Raw genomic sequence first — 17,181 nt, forward strand, 5'->3', positions numbered from 1 at the left:
GTGGATTTGGAATCAACAAGAAGACCTCTGTAGATGATCTTAAGATGCAAGCAGGCTCCTATGGGAGGGGATAGTAGATCTTTGTATATTTTGATGCTGAACTGCAGGATTTTTCTATTTTCTCTGAACCCTAAAATCTTTAGATTTTATTCCCCAACCCCCTCAATCTCTTTCTTTTGCCCTCTCCGTCTCACTTCCCCATTGCAGAAGAAAAATATTCCAGATGGAAATTTTGGCTCAGTGCTAAATACTACAGAGGGATGTAGCTCCGTTACTTTCAAGAGGGGAGGCCAGGAAAGCCAGGTGTTGCGATCTGGACTGGGCATAAATCTGAGATGGAAGAGAATTTGAGGTCTTGTAAATTAACACTAACGAACCTCCAAAGTTCTTTTCTGACCCTGGATCAGGAGACTACAGAGGCCTGGCTGAAATTTGCAGCCCACCAGCGAAACATTCAGTGCATTCACACAACCCACCCACCCCCCTACTTCAGCACACACTGGAATTGGTGGATACTTACAGGTAACTCGGATGGATCCCACTGCATGTTGTATAACCTTGGAGCTCAGAGTGACCCCCAGGCAAGCCAAAATGGTCTCTAAGTCATCAATGGCCACCATGTCTTTCCTAATGTTTTTGAAAATGAACAGAGCATTCTTGAGAGCTGTAGAAAGTGCAGGGGGAGAGAAGGAAGAAGAAGCCTATTAGTGTGCACAAGATAACCACTTAATTTCAATATATTCCAGTGGGGGGATTATTCGGGTAAGCAGTGTGTCGCAAGCGAAACTATATTTGCCCTAGTTCTCCCTGCCAAGGAGCAGTTTAGGAAATTTCACGCTCGGGCCCTATCTGCCATATTTTACTATACTGGTGTCAGCGAAGTTAAGGACACTGACTGGCCGAGCTGATGCGATGTTCACACTCATAACCGTGCACTTGTGTCTGCAAAGAACAGGGGGCAAAAGGCAGGTGTGGCTAAGCCTGTTGTTACAATTCCCAGCAATCCTTAATAGTGCAGAAGTCACCAGAATTCTTTGAGGAAAAGGATGAGCTTAAAGGTAGAGTGTGTACTCAGTCTAGGTAAGAAGATGAGAAACACAGCCATAGTTTGCTCCATTTCTGTGGGATGTATCATCACTGAAGCAGTCAAATACAACAGTTCCTGTTTCCTAGAGTGGACACACAGGGGAATGTTGCCCCAGACAGGGAGGACTTCCTGTCATACCTGTTCTGGAGCATCCTCCCCCTGTGTGTGACCAGGTAGATGGGCGTGACCCTAGCAGACCCTATAAAAGGGCTAGCCATGCAGTCATCTTCCTCTTTTGCCATCTTCCTCTCCTCTGGTTCTTAGCCAGCAGCACACAGAGGATGGAAACCACAAGGTAGAAAGTCTGAGTCCTAGCTCAGTGTTCTTTTCTCTACAAATGTAACTGTAACCACAAGATAAAGCCTGCCCTCAGAATACTGCTGTGAACTGTGAACTTGACTCTTACTTTTAAACAAGACTGTCGTGTTATTGTTGTTTTAAATAAAAGGGGAAACTTACAAGGGAGAATCCAGGCTGGACAACCCAGACTGGATTGCTTAACTTCAGTGATTCTAATGAATCCACCAACTTGCTTGCAGCAATGTGCAAGGGAATGTGCTCTGCTGCTTGCTCACTAGCGCGAGTGAGGAGGGATAATATTTAATCAATATATTCTCCTACTTTCCTCAACATTCCCACAATTTCCCCTCCACGTACCCTCTCTTTCTGTAAAGGATGGGGTGGTCTTCAAAATGTCCAGGAAGTCAGCAAAATCCAGATTCCCATGCACTATTTTGGGAAGAAGAGGCGGGATAAATTGGTAAGAGATGTGGAGTAGGCAGTACAAAATGTTCTCCGCAACTGAACCTCAGTCATGTGCCTCCAGATGTTGCCATTTAGCTTCTAAAATCACATGAATTTTTTTTATCCATTTCTCACAAAGTCATCAGTGAAATTTCTAATATCAAATTGTAGATGCGGGGATTATCCCCCCTCCCCCTTGTAGGAAACCTTCAGGTGTCAGTGCACAGATATTTGCGCTGATGCTCAGAAGTGAGTGGAACAGGTTGAAGATTTTTTTGGGGGGGATGCTAGAAAATGTATTTTGATGGTTGTGCAATTATTTAGTATTTCTAATAAAGCTAAAACGTGAAGCTGAAAAATTTGGATTTTTTTAAAAAAATCAATTTTGTTTTTGTGTGAAGGTGTAAATTGTGTTTGGTTTAGTTGTTTTCAAATTGTTGTGCACATTCTCGGAGCTGTAAAAGGTTTCAGGGATGCAGTGCATACGCAGATTTGGTTTCCTTTGGAAAGTCACTGGAGTCTTACAAGAGTGTTGTAATAATAATAATAATAATAATAATAATAATAATAATAATATTTATTTATTTATTTATTTATACCCCACCCATCTGGCTAGGTTTCTCCAGCCACTCTGAGCGGTTCCCAGCAGATTAAAAACAGAATAAAACATCAAACATTAAAAACTTCCCTAAGCAGGGCTGCCTTCAGATGTCTTCTAAAAGTCAGATAACCATTTATTTCCTTGACATCTGAAGGGAGGACATTCCACAGGGCAGGCGCCACTACCGAGAAGGCCCTCTGCTTGGTTTCCTGTAACCTCACTTCTCGCAGTGAGGGAACCACCAGAAAGCCCTCGGAGCTGGACCTCAGTGTCCAGGCTGAACGATGGGGGTGGAGACGCTCCTTCAGGTATACTAGGCCGAGGCCGTTTATAATTTGTGTTCATTTACAAATATACAGGTTGATCAGAAGTGAAGGAACAGCACTGAATGCTCTGTCAGGTGTCTCAAAGTTCACTGCTCCTACAGGGCAGTCAACTAGCACTGTAAGATGATACCAGAACCATCCCAGCTCTCTGTCTCTGCCCAGTCTACACACACCGCTTAATGACATCATCCCCAGCCAAAGGAAGAGGAAAGGGGAGGGGAAGAAAGACGCATGCCCATCTCCAAAATGGCTCCCATACTTCCCTGCCAGAACAGCCTTTGGCAATTTCTTTATCCAACAGACAAGGTATTGAGAAGCATCTCTAACAAAGGAGTGGTTCTGGGCCACTTTGCCAAGGCTACTAACAAGTTCTGACCAGCCATGCTTCAGGCAACTTAAAGGTAAAGGTACCCCTGACCATTAGGTCCAGTCATGGACGACTCTGGGGTTGCACGCTCATCTTGCTCTATAGGCCAAGGGAGCCGGCGTTTGTCTGCAGACAGCTTCCGGGTCATGTGGCCAGCATGAGTAAGCCGCTTCTGGTGAACCAGAGCAGTGCACAGAAATGCTGTTTACCTTCCTGCTGGAGCAGTACCTATTTATCTACTTGCACTGGTGTGCTTTCGAACTGCTAGGTGGGCAGGAGCTGGGACCGAGCAACGGGAGCTCACCCCGTCATGGGGATTCAAACTGCCAACCTTCTGATCGGCAAGCCCAAGGCTCATTGGTTTAGACCACAGCGCCACCCGTGTCCCAGGCAACTTTGTTGTTGTTGTTGTTCAGTCGTTCAGTCGTGTCCGACTCTTCGTGACCCCATGGACCAGAGCACGCCAGGCACGCCTATCCTTCACTGCCTCTCGCAGTTTGGCCAAACTCATGTTAGTAGCTTCGAGAACACTGTCCAACCATCTCATCCTCTGTCGTCCCCTTCTCCTTGTGCCCTCCATCTTTCCCAACACCAGGGTCTTTTCTAGGGAGTCTTCTCTTCTCATGAGGTGGCCAAAGTACTGGAGCCTCAACTTCAGGATCTGTCCTTCTAGTGAGCACTCAGGGCTGATTTCTTTGAGAATGGATAGGTTTGGTCTTCTTGCAGTCCATGGGACTCTCAAGAGTCTCCTCCAGCACCAGAATTCAAAAGCATCAATTCTTCGGCGACCATCCCAGATAGAAGGAGTGTACCGTTCTTCGGTCAAGGGTATACGATAGCTGCGCTCCCCTGCTAGAACCTCCAAACAAGCTCAAGGTCCCAGGCAACTTACAGCAGTATAAAACCCATTTGGATAAATCTTCTAGTCAAGAATCCCCAAGTTGGAAGGCCCACCCCCAAGAGGTCATTCAGCCCAACGCCCAATCCAGTAACAATACGTATCCCACAAATTCCAAACACCCACCTCCCCATTTGTTTCTAAGGAATGCAAAATTACTGTTGCCGACAACCCACAGGCCTGGGAGTGAGAGCACGCACCATCCATCGGAATGAACTTGAGAGCTTGGTACATCTCGGATTTGGTCAACAGGATACCCAGCGTGTGCAAACTGAGGAGGAGGTTGCTGATGTTAATCTTTCCCTTCTTGATGGCACCGAAAATGGTGCAGGCCCTGGAGAGTCCTGGAAAAAATAGTAACACTGTGGATCTGGTTTTTCCCTTCACCATTGTCCTGTCCCTGCACCCTCTTGCCGGATCCAGAATGTCTTCAAATTCTGGATGCCAATTTATTTTTTATTTTTTTGGTTCTATTGCGCTCCCTGGAATTTGGCCATTTTGGCAACATCATCAGTGAAAGGAGAATGCAAATGCGTATGCGCAGCAACAACCCATGTTTACAAAGCCATAGGCAAAAGAAGTTCAAGTGCCCATTGCCAGATTTTTTTGCTGACATTGCCATCAAGAGAGATGCAAAAAAACCTCTTCCGATTCATACATTACCTCTTGCTCCTGGAGCAAGGCATGTGTCAAACTGCTCTCCCTCATCACAGAAGGTCGTGTAGAGGTTGTACAAAACTTTGCTCCTCCTGCCAAGAGACATGCATGCAGCTCATCATTACAATGATTTGGGTCTCTCCCTCTGTAGTGTTCATGCAGGGTTAAATAAGAGATCATAAATTGTCTAAAGACATTGTGCTGGTGAGCGGGACATTCCGATACCCATATATGCGGTTGTGTTTGAGTGCAAAGCTCCCTGCTGGTCTGGTGGCAAAATATGAATTTCTTATGAATCATACATGACCTGAATCTGGCTGTATTAATTGGCTGTGTCTTAAAACTCCATTGCTGGCTAGCAACAGAGTCACGTCTCTCTTTTTCAATTTGGTTGCTGTTTAGTTCACAAGCACCTGGCAAAAGGATGTGTTCTTTGATAATCCCTGAGAACCCCAACATATGTTTTCTTTGATGTTATTTCCTGATGGCCTGGTGCCTGGCAGGGATCTGCCAAGAAGATTTCTCTTCTATCTACATCCTGTCATATCTACCTCATCTTGTTTACCTGATCTTGGAATGCTAATTACCTGTAGCTAGGGAAGTTAGTTACTAGATCAAACCAGTTCTGCTAAGTTCAAAGATTCTTTGTTCTCCTCATGGCCACATGGCCTGTGGGGGGGAGTTTGCTCTGGACACTGTGATTGGCTGATTTGGATTTCTGTAGGCGGGTTTTTGTGTTCAATAAAAGTTCCTGGATGAGAGCAAGGGGAAGCTCTTTTCTTTCCCCCATTCTCTCAGACAGGTTGTTGCTGGTCAACTTCCTTTGTCTGTTTCCTTTGAACTCACGCATTGTGGTTTAAATCATAAACACCACATCCCTCCCTCCCTCCCTCCCTTTTACAGTGACGAACTCAGATTGATTGATCGACAGAGGCCTGAACTAGCTGGCCAGTAATGGAATATTCCATTCTGCTGCTGCTGCTGCTGCAGAATCTTTCCATGCCAGCGTCGGCTGCCTCTGGAAGGGACCATAAGGGTCATTTGGTCCAATCCCTTGCAATGCATATTCCAACCCATCCAGATACCTTAAACTGGGTGAAGTGGTCCTTGGTGGCTGAGTTTTGCGTAACACCTTGCTCTCTTTCACCTCCTTCCTGCCAGCCTTTTGCATCCTCTCGGCTGAAGAGGAGACCTGGCGTAGGGGAACAGCAATATGGGCTTAGCTTTAAAGACCGGCAGGCCTGAAAGCATCCGCTGCTGACCTCCTGAGCCCCTTAGGTCAGTGAAGGAAATTCAACTCCATCCCACTTTTCGCCTGGGAGAAATTGGTGGGGACGTAGATAGAGGCAGGGCTGGAGTAACATACGATGTGCTGGCACAACATCACGCTGGCATGTCTCCTCCACCTCCACCAGTACAACCCAGTTGGGGGAGAGACCAGAACGGAGTGGGACTCCAAACCCGAACGCCACACACCTTACACCTTTTGAACTTTGCACGCTGCTTTTTCAGAAAGTAGCTTTGGTAACACGGTCCTTTTGTAGGGTTCACTGGGCTGTGCCTGATCATCTGCCTGTGGGAAAAGGGAAATGTGGAAGGAGGGAAATAAACCATGGCAGTGGTGGGGGTTGTCTTTAGGCTGCCCCCAGATTTCTCTTTCTCTCAAAGGCTGCAGAGGGCTGGCCTCGGAGCTCACACATTTCAGGATTCCAACCAAGCATACAGTATAACCAAGCTCAGAGGAGGAGGAGGAGGAGGAGGAGGAGGAGTTTGGATTTGATATCCCGCTTTATCACTACCCGAAGGAGTCTCAAAGCGGCTAACTTTCTCCTTTCCCTTCCTCCCCCACAACAAACACTCTGTGAGGTGAGTGGGGCCGAGAGACTTCAGAGAAGTGTGACTAGCCCAAGGTCACCCAGCAGCTGCATGTGGAGGAGTGGAGACGCGAACCCGGTTCCCCAGATTACGAGTCTACTGCTCTTAACCACTACACCACACTGGCTCCCAGTGCTGTGCCGCGTTTGACAGAAGGTATCCTGGGCCTGAGAGATGGACTAGAGGACTTTGGGAGTGTTTTTTAAAAGTGGCAGGGCTTTGGAAACACATAGGCTGAAGCTGCCTGGAACGCTAACCCATTTGTAGTGCAAAAAAATACAGCTTCTCTCAATCTAGGATTTCTCGGTGCAGCATTTGAAATCCCTCCCTTTGGTTAGGTTACCCACCCCTTTTCCTCCCTGCACATGCTTCCAGGTGAATGAAGAAGGAAGTGCTGGTTTGCCATCTTGATATACCCTCCCGCACCAACCCACTGGGCAGATGTCAATAAGCACCTTGCCAGGATCGCCTACATCTGCTTTCACATGGGCAAACAGCAGGGTAACGCAGAATCAATCCATGGCGAGCTTTTGTTTTGGCAGTGAAAACATTTTCTCAAGAAGCACTTTTCAGGGGCAAATACACACACACACACACACACACACACACACACACACACGGTCTAGATTGTGTATGGACTATGTAGGGAGGGGGGGGAGTGCCCCGTCTATGACTCAAGGTCCTGACACTGCCATTTGTTCCAATTCAGTGGTAAATTGCAGGTTTTCTCATGGAAAGTGCTGGGACAGAAAGGAATACTGCATCTATCTATCATTTATATCCTGCCCACCTGGCCGCGCCTCCCCAGCCACTCCTTTTGGGCGGCTCCCAACAGAATTAATGATGATGAGGATGATGATGATAATAATAATAATAATAATAATAATAATAATAATAATAATAAGTGATGAAACATCAGACATTAAAAACTTCCCAAAACAGGGCTGCCTTCAGATGTCTTCTAAAAGTCAGGTAGTTGTTTATTTCCTTGAAATCAGATGGGAGGGCGTTCCACAGGGAGGGCACCGCCACCAAGAAGGCCCTCTGCCTTGTTCCCTGCCTTAAGGAAGGAAGGAAGGAAGGAAGGAAGGAAGGAAGGCAGACTGCTTGAACACGGATCTGGAAATCCCCGGCTTGTGCCTAGAAACACGACACAAAAGGAAGTGTGGACAAGCCCTCAGATCCAGCGTCTACCTTCAACCACAACTTGCTGTATCGACTTACTCAGTTGCGCTGAAGCAGCAGTGGGTGTGGTAGGAAAACTTGCATTCTGCAGCGTGCTGGGTTGGTATTTGATCTCTCCATTCATCCTCAGCCTTCCATAAGGAGAAAGGAATCTCTTCGTCCTGCGAACTCTGCAGCTCGTCCCAATCTGCCTGCTTTAAGGTTTTGAGTTTGCTAAAAAGGAAGGGGAAATCGAGACCCATCACAGATGTGGTCGCTATGGTATAGTGGGGTGAGAGGAGCTCGGGAATGACAACTCTTATGGTACAACTGGGTAACGCGACCATAATGCAACCATCCTAATATTGATGCGTAATCTATTAGAAGTTAGACAGAATCAATTCTCGGGGGGCTTTGAAAGACATAGTACATTGGACAGAAATTCCTTTCTACTAAAAGTGTTTGGCAATTGAAGGTTAAGGCCGCAAAACTGAAAAGACAAGTTCCACGTAGCTGTATGACCAAAATCTTAAGATTTAGTGTCAGGAATATAACGTAGTCCTGGACACAGCAGAGTTAACTGCAGGTTTTCTGGAAGCTTCTGGCTGTTGAGCATTAACTGGACAGCACAATGCAGGAACTCAGCAAACTCACTTGGATAACTATATACAGTATTTATTGAAGCAACTAGTATCCATAAGTTACTATGTACAGACTTTACAAATAAAAGAAACAAAACATAAAATCTCCTCTCTCTGTCTCTCTCTCTCAACATTCAGTACACCACTAACAACCAACCACACAGCTCTCACACAGAGCTCATTCTTTAGGAACTCATTGACCAATCACAGGTCGTTGCTAAGGGTCTGGAGAGAGAGCAGATCTGGGCTTTCTGCCAACTGGTAATTGCTTGAGATGATAAGCTGACTTTCTGCACATAGGCACTTTGAAATCTCTAACACAAAAGGCGTTTGAAAAGTTCACCCAACACGAAAGACTTGACTTGGAGCCCAAAGGAGGAAAGCCCAGGCAGCTCACTTCCAACTGTGCGGTTGTTCCCCTTACCTGTCGAAGCTGCGCGAGGAGCGGGTAGCAGCTGCGCTCGGCTCAGTAGTAAGAAAGCTGGAAAGATCGTCCTTCAAATCTGTTGCAGTCTTTTCCCAGGATCGAGAGCTGCGTGTCTGAGGATTCTCCTTCCCATCTTGGGACTGCGGCTCCGATGTCCCAGACGGCGTCACGAGCTCCTCCTCGCTCTGATTCTTCCGATCTTGATATTTACCGTCTTCGGACAGCTCAGTAAGGTCTTGGGGTTTGCCTTCGCTCTGATCATTTGGGTCTTGGGACTTGCTGTCATTTTCACTCAGATCATTTGGGTTTGGGGATTTGCTGTCACTTTCGCTCTGATCGTTCAGGGATCTGATGTCATCTTCCCCATGCTCATCTACATCTTGGGACTTGTTGTCCTCAGCTGGCTTGTTTAGATCTTGGGATTTGCTGCAATGGAAGGAAGAAATGATTACAGGCACAGACATGGATTACATTGTGCATGTACCATTCCTCTGGTTTTGCCACCCATCACTAGGGAACAGATCCCACCAGCAGAATAGTTCTGCTCTATCTCAGCATGGGATATTATTGGGACTTTCAATCATCTGAAATATGAAAACGTAGTACATTCGATGCTGCCTGTAGTGGTGCGGTTGGATAATTTGATGGCTTCGAAAGGTACGTTTCATGTATTTTAAAAAGTCTCATTTTGAATTAACACTACATTTCAGCTGTAGCTGTTAGGGTGCCAACAAGTTGGTGTGCTGAAGTGCAGCAGTCAGTCAGATAAGCCAAGGTCGAACAGTCCGGGTCAGAAGCCAGCTGAAGTCAGGTATCAGTATGGGGTCAGGAGAAGCAGAAGTCAGAACAGTCCAAGTCAGGAACCAGCCAAGTCAGTCAGGGAAAAGCCAGGAGCCAGGAACAAGCCAAGAGTCAGGAACAAGCCGAGGGTCAGGAACAAGCCAGGAGTCAGGAACAAGCCAGGAGTCAGGAACAGAACAAGCAAGAGCAACCACGCACTCAGCATATCAGTTGCAGGTGCTAGTGAAGGGAGCAGCCAGCCTTTCTTAAGTAGCTGGCCTGCAACCACGTCTCTTAGGAGTTGCAGCTGCCTCTAATTGTTCCCTGCGTCTCTCAGCTCTACGCTCTACGGCTGAGAAGGGAGGAGGGGAAGGGCCCTGCCGGTTTCTCTCCTCACAAGGGCCTGATTCTGGCTCGACTTCCTCTTCCTCCTGTTCTGGTCTTTCCCCCTCTCCATCTGACTCTTCCTCTTCCGAGGAGTGTCGCCACCAGTCTTCTTCAGGTACGAACTCCTCCATTTCCCCAGGTTCTTCCGTGGGTGCAGCCTCGCCAGGGGGGGCTTGAGACACCACTCCTCCTCATCTGGCTCAACCCTGACAGTAGCCAACATATTCCATCCCTAAGAAGCCTTTCCATTGCTTTATGTTCCATTATGGGATCAGTTTGAAACATGGTGCAGGCCTGAGGTCTATTTTTCAGTGCCAGGCAAAGATCAGCTCTGGAGCATGCAAGGACTAATAATGCAAACCCGAGTACCTCTGACCATGTGAAGAGTACTGTTCCCTATTGAATAAACATTTGATAAACATCAGCTACTGTTGTAAGGGGGGTGGCAAATAAGGACAATTTGGAGTAGGGATAAGCTACGTCAATTCAAACTGAAAGAATACTTAGGATTCTTTTTTTTTTAAGCCTTGCCAAATATGCTGCAGAATTTCGCAGTTTATTATATAAGCCCTTAAAAACATTGTTGAAGTTGTTAATCATGAGAAGAATACAACCAAAGGCAAAAGGCAAAAGAAAACCAATATTGAAGAGGCTGACCTGCTCACAGGGCTGAGTGAGGCCTCCATTCTTCTGGGTTGGAAAACGCAGCTCCTTCTGCATCAGTGTTGTTGTGCAATGAATCCTAAATAATAACAATTTTTAAAGTAAGGCACAACGCAAAAGTGAAGGTGCCCCTGGGTCTCTGGTGATGAAACCAGGACCGGTCCGTCCATGAGGCAGACTGAGGTAACTGCCTCAGGCAATGGGATCCAAGGGCCGGTGCCCCCATGGGTGCCCTGCAGGCATGCCACCGCCACCAGAGAAATGGGCAGGAGTTGTGGCGGCAGCTTCTGGGTTCTGGCAAGGTTTTGCCCCTGCAAAACCTAGCGAGATCTTCTGGGCCTCTCGAGAGAACTCACCATAAATTGCCATTGCTTCTCACTTTTCCCATGGATGGCGGCAGCACCTCCCATGCTCTCTGCTGCCAGAGAAGCAAGGGGAAGTGGCAGTGGCTTCCAGGTTCCCGCGAGATCTCACAGATCTCTCACAAGATGCTACCAAAAGCCAGAAGCCGCCGCCACCACTCAACCCTAGTAACCGAGTCTTGGGCAGGGGGTGGAAGCTTTCCATTTCACCTCAGACAGCAAAACAGGATGGGCAGCCCTTGGATAGAACAGAAGCCACAATCCAGCTTTTGCTAGCAGTCAGCCCTTCAGCCGGAATGGCTGTCCCCTGGTAGATTTCATTCGTTCATCCATTATACCACCCTATACCTCAGGGCGGTTCACAGAAAAGATCACAATATATAAAATCAAAATAAAAACAACAACCCAAAATACCCCCCCCCCAAAAAAGAGCCACATTTTAAAAGGGTATAGGATGGCCATCAGGTCAACCAAAGGCCTGGTTAAAAGGGAACATTTTTGCCTGGTGCCTAAAGGTGTATAATGAAGACACAAAGTGAACCTCCCTGGGGAGAGCATTCCACAGATGGGGAGCCACTGCAGAGAAGGCCCTGTTCTTGGGTTGCCATCCTCCGCACCTCTCAAGGAGGAGGCACATGAAGGAGAGCCTCAGATGATGATCTCAGGGTCCGGGTAGGTTCATATGGAAAGAGGCGGTCCTTGAGCTATTGCAGTCCTGAACTGTTTAAGGCTTTATAGGTCAAAACCTGCACTTTGAATTGGGCTCGGAAACTAATTGATAGCCAGTGCAGTTGAACCAGGATTGGTGTAATATGCTCAAACCATCTTGCTCCGGTGAGCAACTTGGCCGATGAATTCTGCACCAGCTGAAGTTTCCGAACCATCTTCAGAGGCAGCCCCACATATAACGCATTGCAGTAATCTAACCTTGAAGTTACCAGAGCATAGACAACAGTAATTAGGCTATCCCTGTCCAGATAGGGGTGTAGCTGGGCCACCAGCCGAAGCTGATGGAAGGCACTCCGGGCCACTGAGGCCACCTGGACCTCGAGTGACAGCAAAGGATCCAGGGGTACCCCCAAGTTGCGAATCTGCTCCTTCATAGATGCATACAGAAATACTTACACAAAATGCCTCTGTTGCTAATCCACTTGTCAAGAAGTTGCAGGGATTAGCAAGCCTCTTGGAAATGACTGGGCAGCCAGAATGGAAAGAAAAGGATGTAGCGCAGCCAGGATAGTCAACATGAGCAAGGGGAAGTTCTTGGACTTCTGATCTTTTCCTGGCACCATGAAGAAGGTGTTATGTTTGGTGCCGAGTTAAAGGGATAGGAGGGGCCAAGAGAGTTTGGTGGAACTGGCTCTCTGATGATGGATGTGCATCCCTCCTCCACACCAAGTTCTCTCCCACTACTTTGACCTCAACTGTTGCATGGAGAGGTTCCAATCTAGTGATGTCACAGAGTAAGAGGTGACCCATGTGGCAGAAAATAACATCCTGAGTTGGGAGGTGAAAGAGAGACTCAGCTACTTGACGCCGTTCTGGGCTTGTAGCTATAGAATCATGGAGCCAGAAGGGTCTTTGTGAGTTCCATATAATGCAAATACCAATTGAAGGCCAAGACATCAAGAACATCATGGATGATCTTCTAGATTCTGTTGGAAAACCTCCAAAGAAGAAGACCTCACTGTGCTTTGGGAAAAGGGAAACAGGATCCATTGATTAACCATTTTTCGTGTTGCTTAATCATTCTACCTTGACAAGGCAATCCCTTTTTCCTATTTAGAAATGCCATCACATTTCCTACCCTGAACCTCACCCCTCGCCTCAAGTGAACTAGACTGCTAGTTAGATGACAATAAATAGTCTATTTACAAAGGCAAAGGGAAGCAAAGATAGCCTATAATCAACCTTTCCTTACAAAAATGCTGGCTTAATGCTTTTCCATTATCGAAGCTGGGATAGCTCAGTTGGTAGAGCATGAGACTGTTAATCTCAGGGTCATGGGTTCAAGCCCCACATTGGGCAAAAGGTTCCTGCATTGCAGGGGGTTGGAGTAGATGACCCTCGTGGTCCCTTCCAACTCTACAATTCTATGGTATCTGTCTACATATTCAGTTAATCAGAGTAAGTTGGATCCAGAGAAGCATTCTATGATGAAGACCGCACCGTCCTTCTGCATCTAACAATAAGAGATTTAGCTTGGCTCATGCCTCCAATGCAAACATTATTATTATTATTATTATTATTATTATTATTATTGGAATTTATATACCGCCCTATACCCAGGGAGTCTCAGAGTGGTTCACAGAATAAAATCCAGATATAAAACCACAAACCACATAATAAAAATAAGAACAACCACCCAATAGCCCCCCCCCCCCATAACACTCCAATAGCAGCCTCATTATAACAATACCAATGTAGTTTTATAAGAAATTCAGCTGACTCATATAACAATTCTTCTTATTAAAAGTGGTACCTCAGTTTACGAACTTAATCTGTTCCGGAAGTCTGTTCTTAAACCGAAACCGTTCTTAAACCGAGGCACGCTTTCCCTAATGAGGCCTCTCGCCGCCGGTGCCCTTCCACCGTTCAGCTTGTGTTCTTAGACTGAGGTAAAATTTGCAAACTGGGACACTCTTTCTGGTTTTGCGGAGTTCTTAAACAGGACTGTTCTTAAACCGAGGTACCACTGTAGCCTACTTCCTTATGTAATGAAAGCATAATGATATCTAAATGTAAGCATGGACACTGCAAAAAAAGTGTATGAATCCCCTCAGGGGAGAAGAAATGGCAAAACTGCTTTCACATGCAGCACAGGACAGATGGGGGGGGGGATTCAATTTGTGCATGGAATGCTGAGATAAAGATTTACATAACCCTACATCAAATGTGTTGGTTACTAACATGCTTCTATTATGCTTGTGATTATACGCTCCAAAGTGCTCATGGTCTGACAGAATTTGCTTATACAGTGGTACCTCGGGTTAAGAACTTAATTCGTTCTGGAGGTCCATTCTTAACCTGAAACTGTTCTTAACCTGAGGTACCACTTTAGCTAATGGGGCCTCCCACTGCCGCTGCGCTGCTGCCATGTGATTTCTGTTCTCATCCTGAGGTAAAGTTCTTAACCCAAGGTACTATTTCTGGGTTAGCAGAGTCTGTAACCTGAAGCATCTGTAACCCAAGGTACCACTGTATCTTGGGTTACAAACGGGTTACAAACTTAATTCATTCCAGAGGTCCGTTCTTAACCCGCCCAAAAACATTCTTAACCTGAGGCACGCTTTCGCTAATGGGGCCTCCCACTGCCATGCGATTTCTGTTCTTATCCTGGAAAAAAGTTCGCAACCCGAGGTACTACTTCCGGGTTAGCGGAGCTTGTAACCCGCAGTGTTTGTAACCCGAGGTACCACTGTACACCACCTACAACACCCCACCCTGAGGATCTTCCATGCGCCAATATAATGTTACACACCACCCCAATCTCCACAGCCGTGCGAGATTACAGGGGTCCCAGGCGTGCTGAACCCAGGGTCTGTGTTTCCTTTTGGACCAATGAGTTTGTGGTGTCTTTGTGATATACGGTTTATTTACAAACATATACAACCTGTAGCTACTGTGGAGGGCTTCTTCCAAAGGCAGCAGCATCCCTGCTGTGCAGATTGCCTTCCCTCACCTGCATTCTCACACTTAGTTATTTGATGCCTTGTTGTGCTAATAAAAAAAGGTAAAGGAGCCCTGGACAGTTAAGTCCAGTCAAAGGCAACTATGGGGTTGCGGTGCTCATCTCGCTTTCAGGCCGAGGGAGCTGGCGTTTGTCCACAGACAGCTTTCCGGGTCGTGTGGCCAGCAGGACTAAACCGCTCTTGGCGCAACAGGACACTGGGACGGAAACCAGAGCGCACAGAAACACCGTTTACCTTCCTGCCGCAGCGGTACGTATTTATCTACTTGCACTGGTGCGCTTTCGAATTGCTAGGTTGGCAGGAGCTGGGACAGAGCAACGGGAGCTCACCCCGTTGCGGGGATTCGAACTGCCAACCTTCTGATCAGCAAGCTCAAGAGGCTCCGTGGTTTAGACCACAGTGCCACCCGCTCCTCCCTTCTGCTAATACCCCCAGGCTCTCACCTCAAAGGAAATTAGGCTGACTCCACTACCTTTGAAACCATAATGATTTCAAAGGATTAAACTGGTCCAGCACAAAGGGTCTGCCTTTAATGAGTCTAATTAAAAGATTAACGGGGACTATCACACATCTTAAATGCACATGAGTTAAGCTATTTGCTTCGACACCACCAAACCTTAATTAAATCCTAGCACCTATAAATCTATATAACAATACTCTTAACATCAGAGTCTACTGGGTGGGGTTGTTGCTACCAGAGCATCGATTCCTCCCCTGGAATTGTCCTTTATCTTGCTTCCTACCCCTAAATTCTTACCGTACTTTTCACTAATCTCCTCTTATAGGTTCACCACTAAAACTTTTTGTCCCAGTCCCCGTCTCGAAATCTCTTCTTGTTGCCTTCATATTTGTACAAAGTGTGAGGGCTCTCCCTTCCAACCCCCTTTTCTCCTCTCACTTTTTTTTTAAAATAATTTTTATTAAGTGTTACATTTTTAGCATAACAACATCATATCAACTAACAACAGATTCAATTCCCGGATTCCCCACCCCCAACCCCGCCGGCGACTTCCCTCAACTTCCCCTTCTGGTTTTTTTCATAGTAACTTCTCCTGCTTGCTTTATTATATCTTAATATTATATACTGTACTGTACTTTATGTTATGCATTGGTTTAATATAAAATAGGAAACAAAATAGGAAATTCTTTCCAGTAGCACCTTAGAGACCAACTGAGTTTGTTCTTGGTATGAGCTTTCGTGTGCATGCACACTTCTTCAGATACACTGAAACAGAAGTCACCAGATCCTTAAATATAGTGAGGGAGTGGGGAGGGGTATTACTCAGAAGGGTGGTGGGAATGGGTAATCAGCTGATAGGTGTGGAAAACCTGTTGATCTTTAGCCACCTCACCCCTTGCCTTTCCCTGCAAGACTAATTGCAGCCGTTAAGAGTCGTCAACACCCATTCCCACCTAAAACTTCTGTTTCAGTGTATCTGAAGAAGTGTGCATGCACACGAAAGCTCATACCAAGAACAAACTCAGTTGGTCTCTAAGGTGCTACTGGAAAGAATTTCCTATTTTGTTTCCTATTTTGTTTCGACTATGGCAGACCAACATGGCTACCCACCTGTAATTGGTTTAATATGTATACATGAGTTTCACAGCTAGTTCTGTAACTACCTTTCCCGCTCCAGGATGATTCAAACGGGTGCAGTGACAGTTGCTAGGTCTCGTCTGACCTAGAGGAAATACTGCCTGGTACTTGTTCCCTGCAGCCATCTACCCGGGTCAATTCCAGAGACTTGGACATGCCTCCGCTGGAAGGTAGCAGCATCACCGCTTCCCCAGAGATGCTGCCCCCAGCCCGTGACGTGTCTCCACCGCCCAGCCTGCCTGTTACACCACTGTCACCCCCAAGTTCTGGTGTAGCAGACACCAGCCACTCCTGTTGCTAGAAGATCCCAACGGGAACGCCAGCCACCAAATTACTTGAGAGACTTTGAGTGCTTCGCGTACTAGGAGGGGAGGGGTGTTATGTATTGGTTTAATATGCATACATGAGTTTCACTGCTAGTTCTGTAACTACCTTTTCCGCTCCAGGGCGATTCAAACGGGTGCGGTGACAGTTGCTACTGGTTAACTTGTTGGCACAATTTGGATCCTTACTCTGATTGGGTCCCGCCAAAATCTAAATGTATCCTTTCCCCAGCTCCTGTTCCTGAGAATATAAAAGGAGCTCGCCCTTTCCCTCCAGTCAGTCAAGTTCCTACTGCAATAAAGGAGATTGTTCTTGTTAGACTTGACTCCTAGCATATCCTTGCTAGCATGCTGAATCACTGCCCAGAGCTGATTACACGAAGAGCTGAAATCGTATAGACGCTGCACTCGCGACATAACACTTTAAATTAAATATTGTTATGTTCTTGCCATTTTATCATCAGCTTTGTAATTTCTGTATTTGTTTTTGCTAATTGTAAGTGTTCACTCAAAACCTACTAGTGAGTCCATTTCTTTACATTGATTCCGTAAATTCAACATAAATGGTTCCCAGTCCTTTTTAAAATCTC

The 17,181-nt window shown here is 46.4% G+C and overlaps 1 protein-coding gene and 1 non-coding gene across 2 annotated transcripts in view; one reads left to right on the plus strand and one right to left on the minus strand.

Moving 5' to 3' along the window:
* LOC117057965 overlaps positions 1 to 9,251 on the minus strand; it is a 72,537-nt gene extending 63,286 nt beyond the window's left edge. Inside the window, exons 1-8 of the mRNA XM_033168805.1 lie at positions 8,785 to 9,251; positions 7,780 to 7,953; positions 6,157 to 6,253; positions 5,766 to 5,872; positions 4,687 to 4,772; positions 4,224 to 4,367; positions 1,745 to 1,816; positions 521 to 664 (exon numbers count right to left, since the gene is read on the minus strand). Coding sequence (XP_033024696.1) covers positions 521 to 664; positions 1,745 to 1,816; positions 4,224 to 4,367; positions 4,687 to 4,772; positions 5,766 to 5,872; positions 6,157 to 6,253; positions 7,780 to 7,953; positions 8,785 to 9,251 — 1,291 coding nt within the window. The remainder of the gene's footprint in view (positions 1 to 520; positions 665 to 1,744; positions 1,817 to 4,223; positions 4,368 to 4,686; positions 4,773 to 5,765; positions 5,873 to 6,156; positions 6,254 to 7,779; positions 7,954 to 8,784) is intronic.
* Positions 9,252 to 12,934: 3,683 nt separating this feature from the next.
* On the plus strand, positions 12,935 to 13,007 carry TRNAN-GUU. The gene has a single exon. It is a non-coding gene; the product is annotated as a tRNA-Asn (tRNA).
* Positions 13,008 to 17,181: the final 4,174 nt, after the last annotated feature.

The sequence above is a fragment of the Lacerta agilis genome, chromosome 14 (genome assembly GCF_009819535.1).
Source record: "Lacerta agilis isolate rLacAgi1 chromosome 14, rLacAgi1.pri, whole genome shotgun sequence".
In the NCBI taxonomy this organism is placed as follows: Eukaryota; Metazoa; Chordata; class Lepidosauria; order Squamata; family Lacertidae; genus Lacerta; species Lacerta agilis.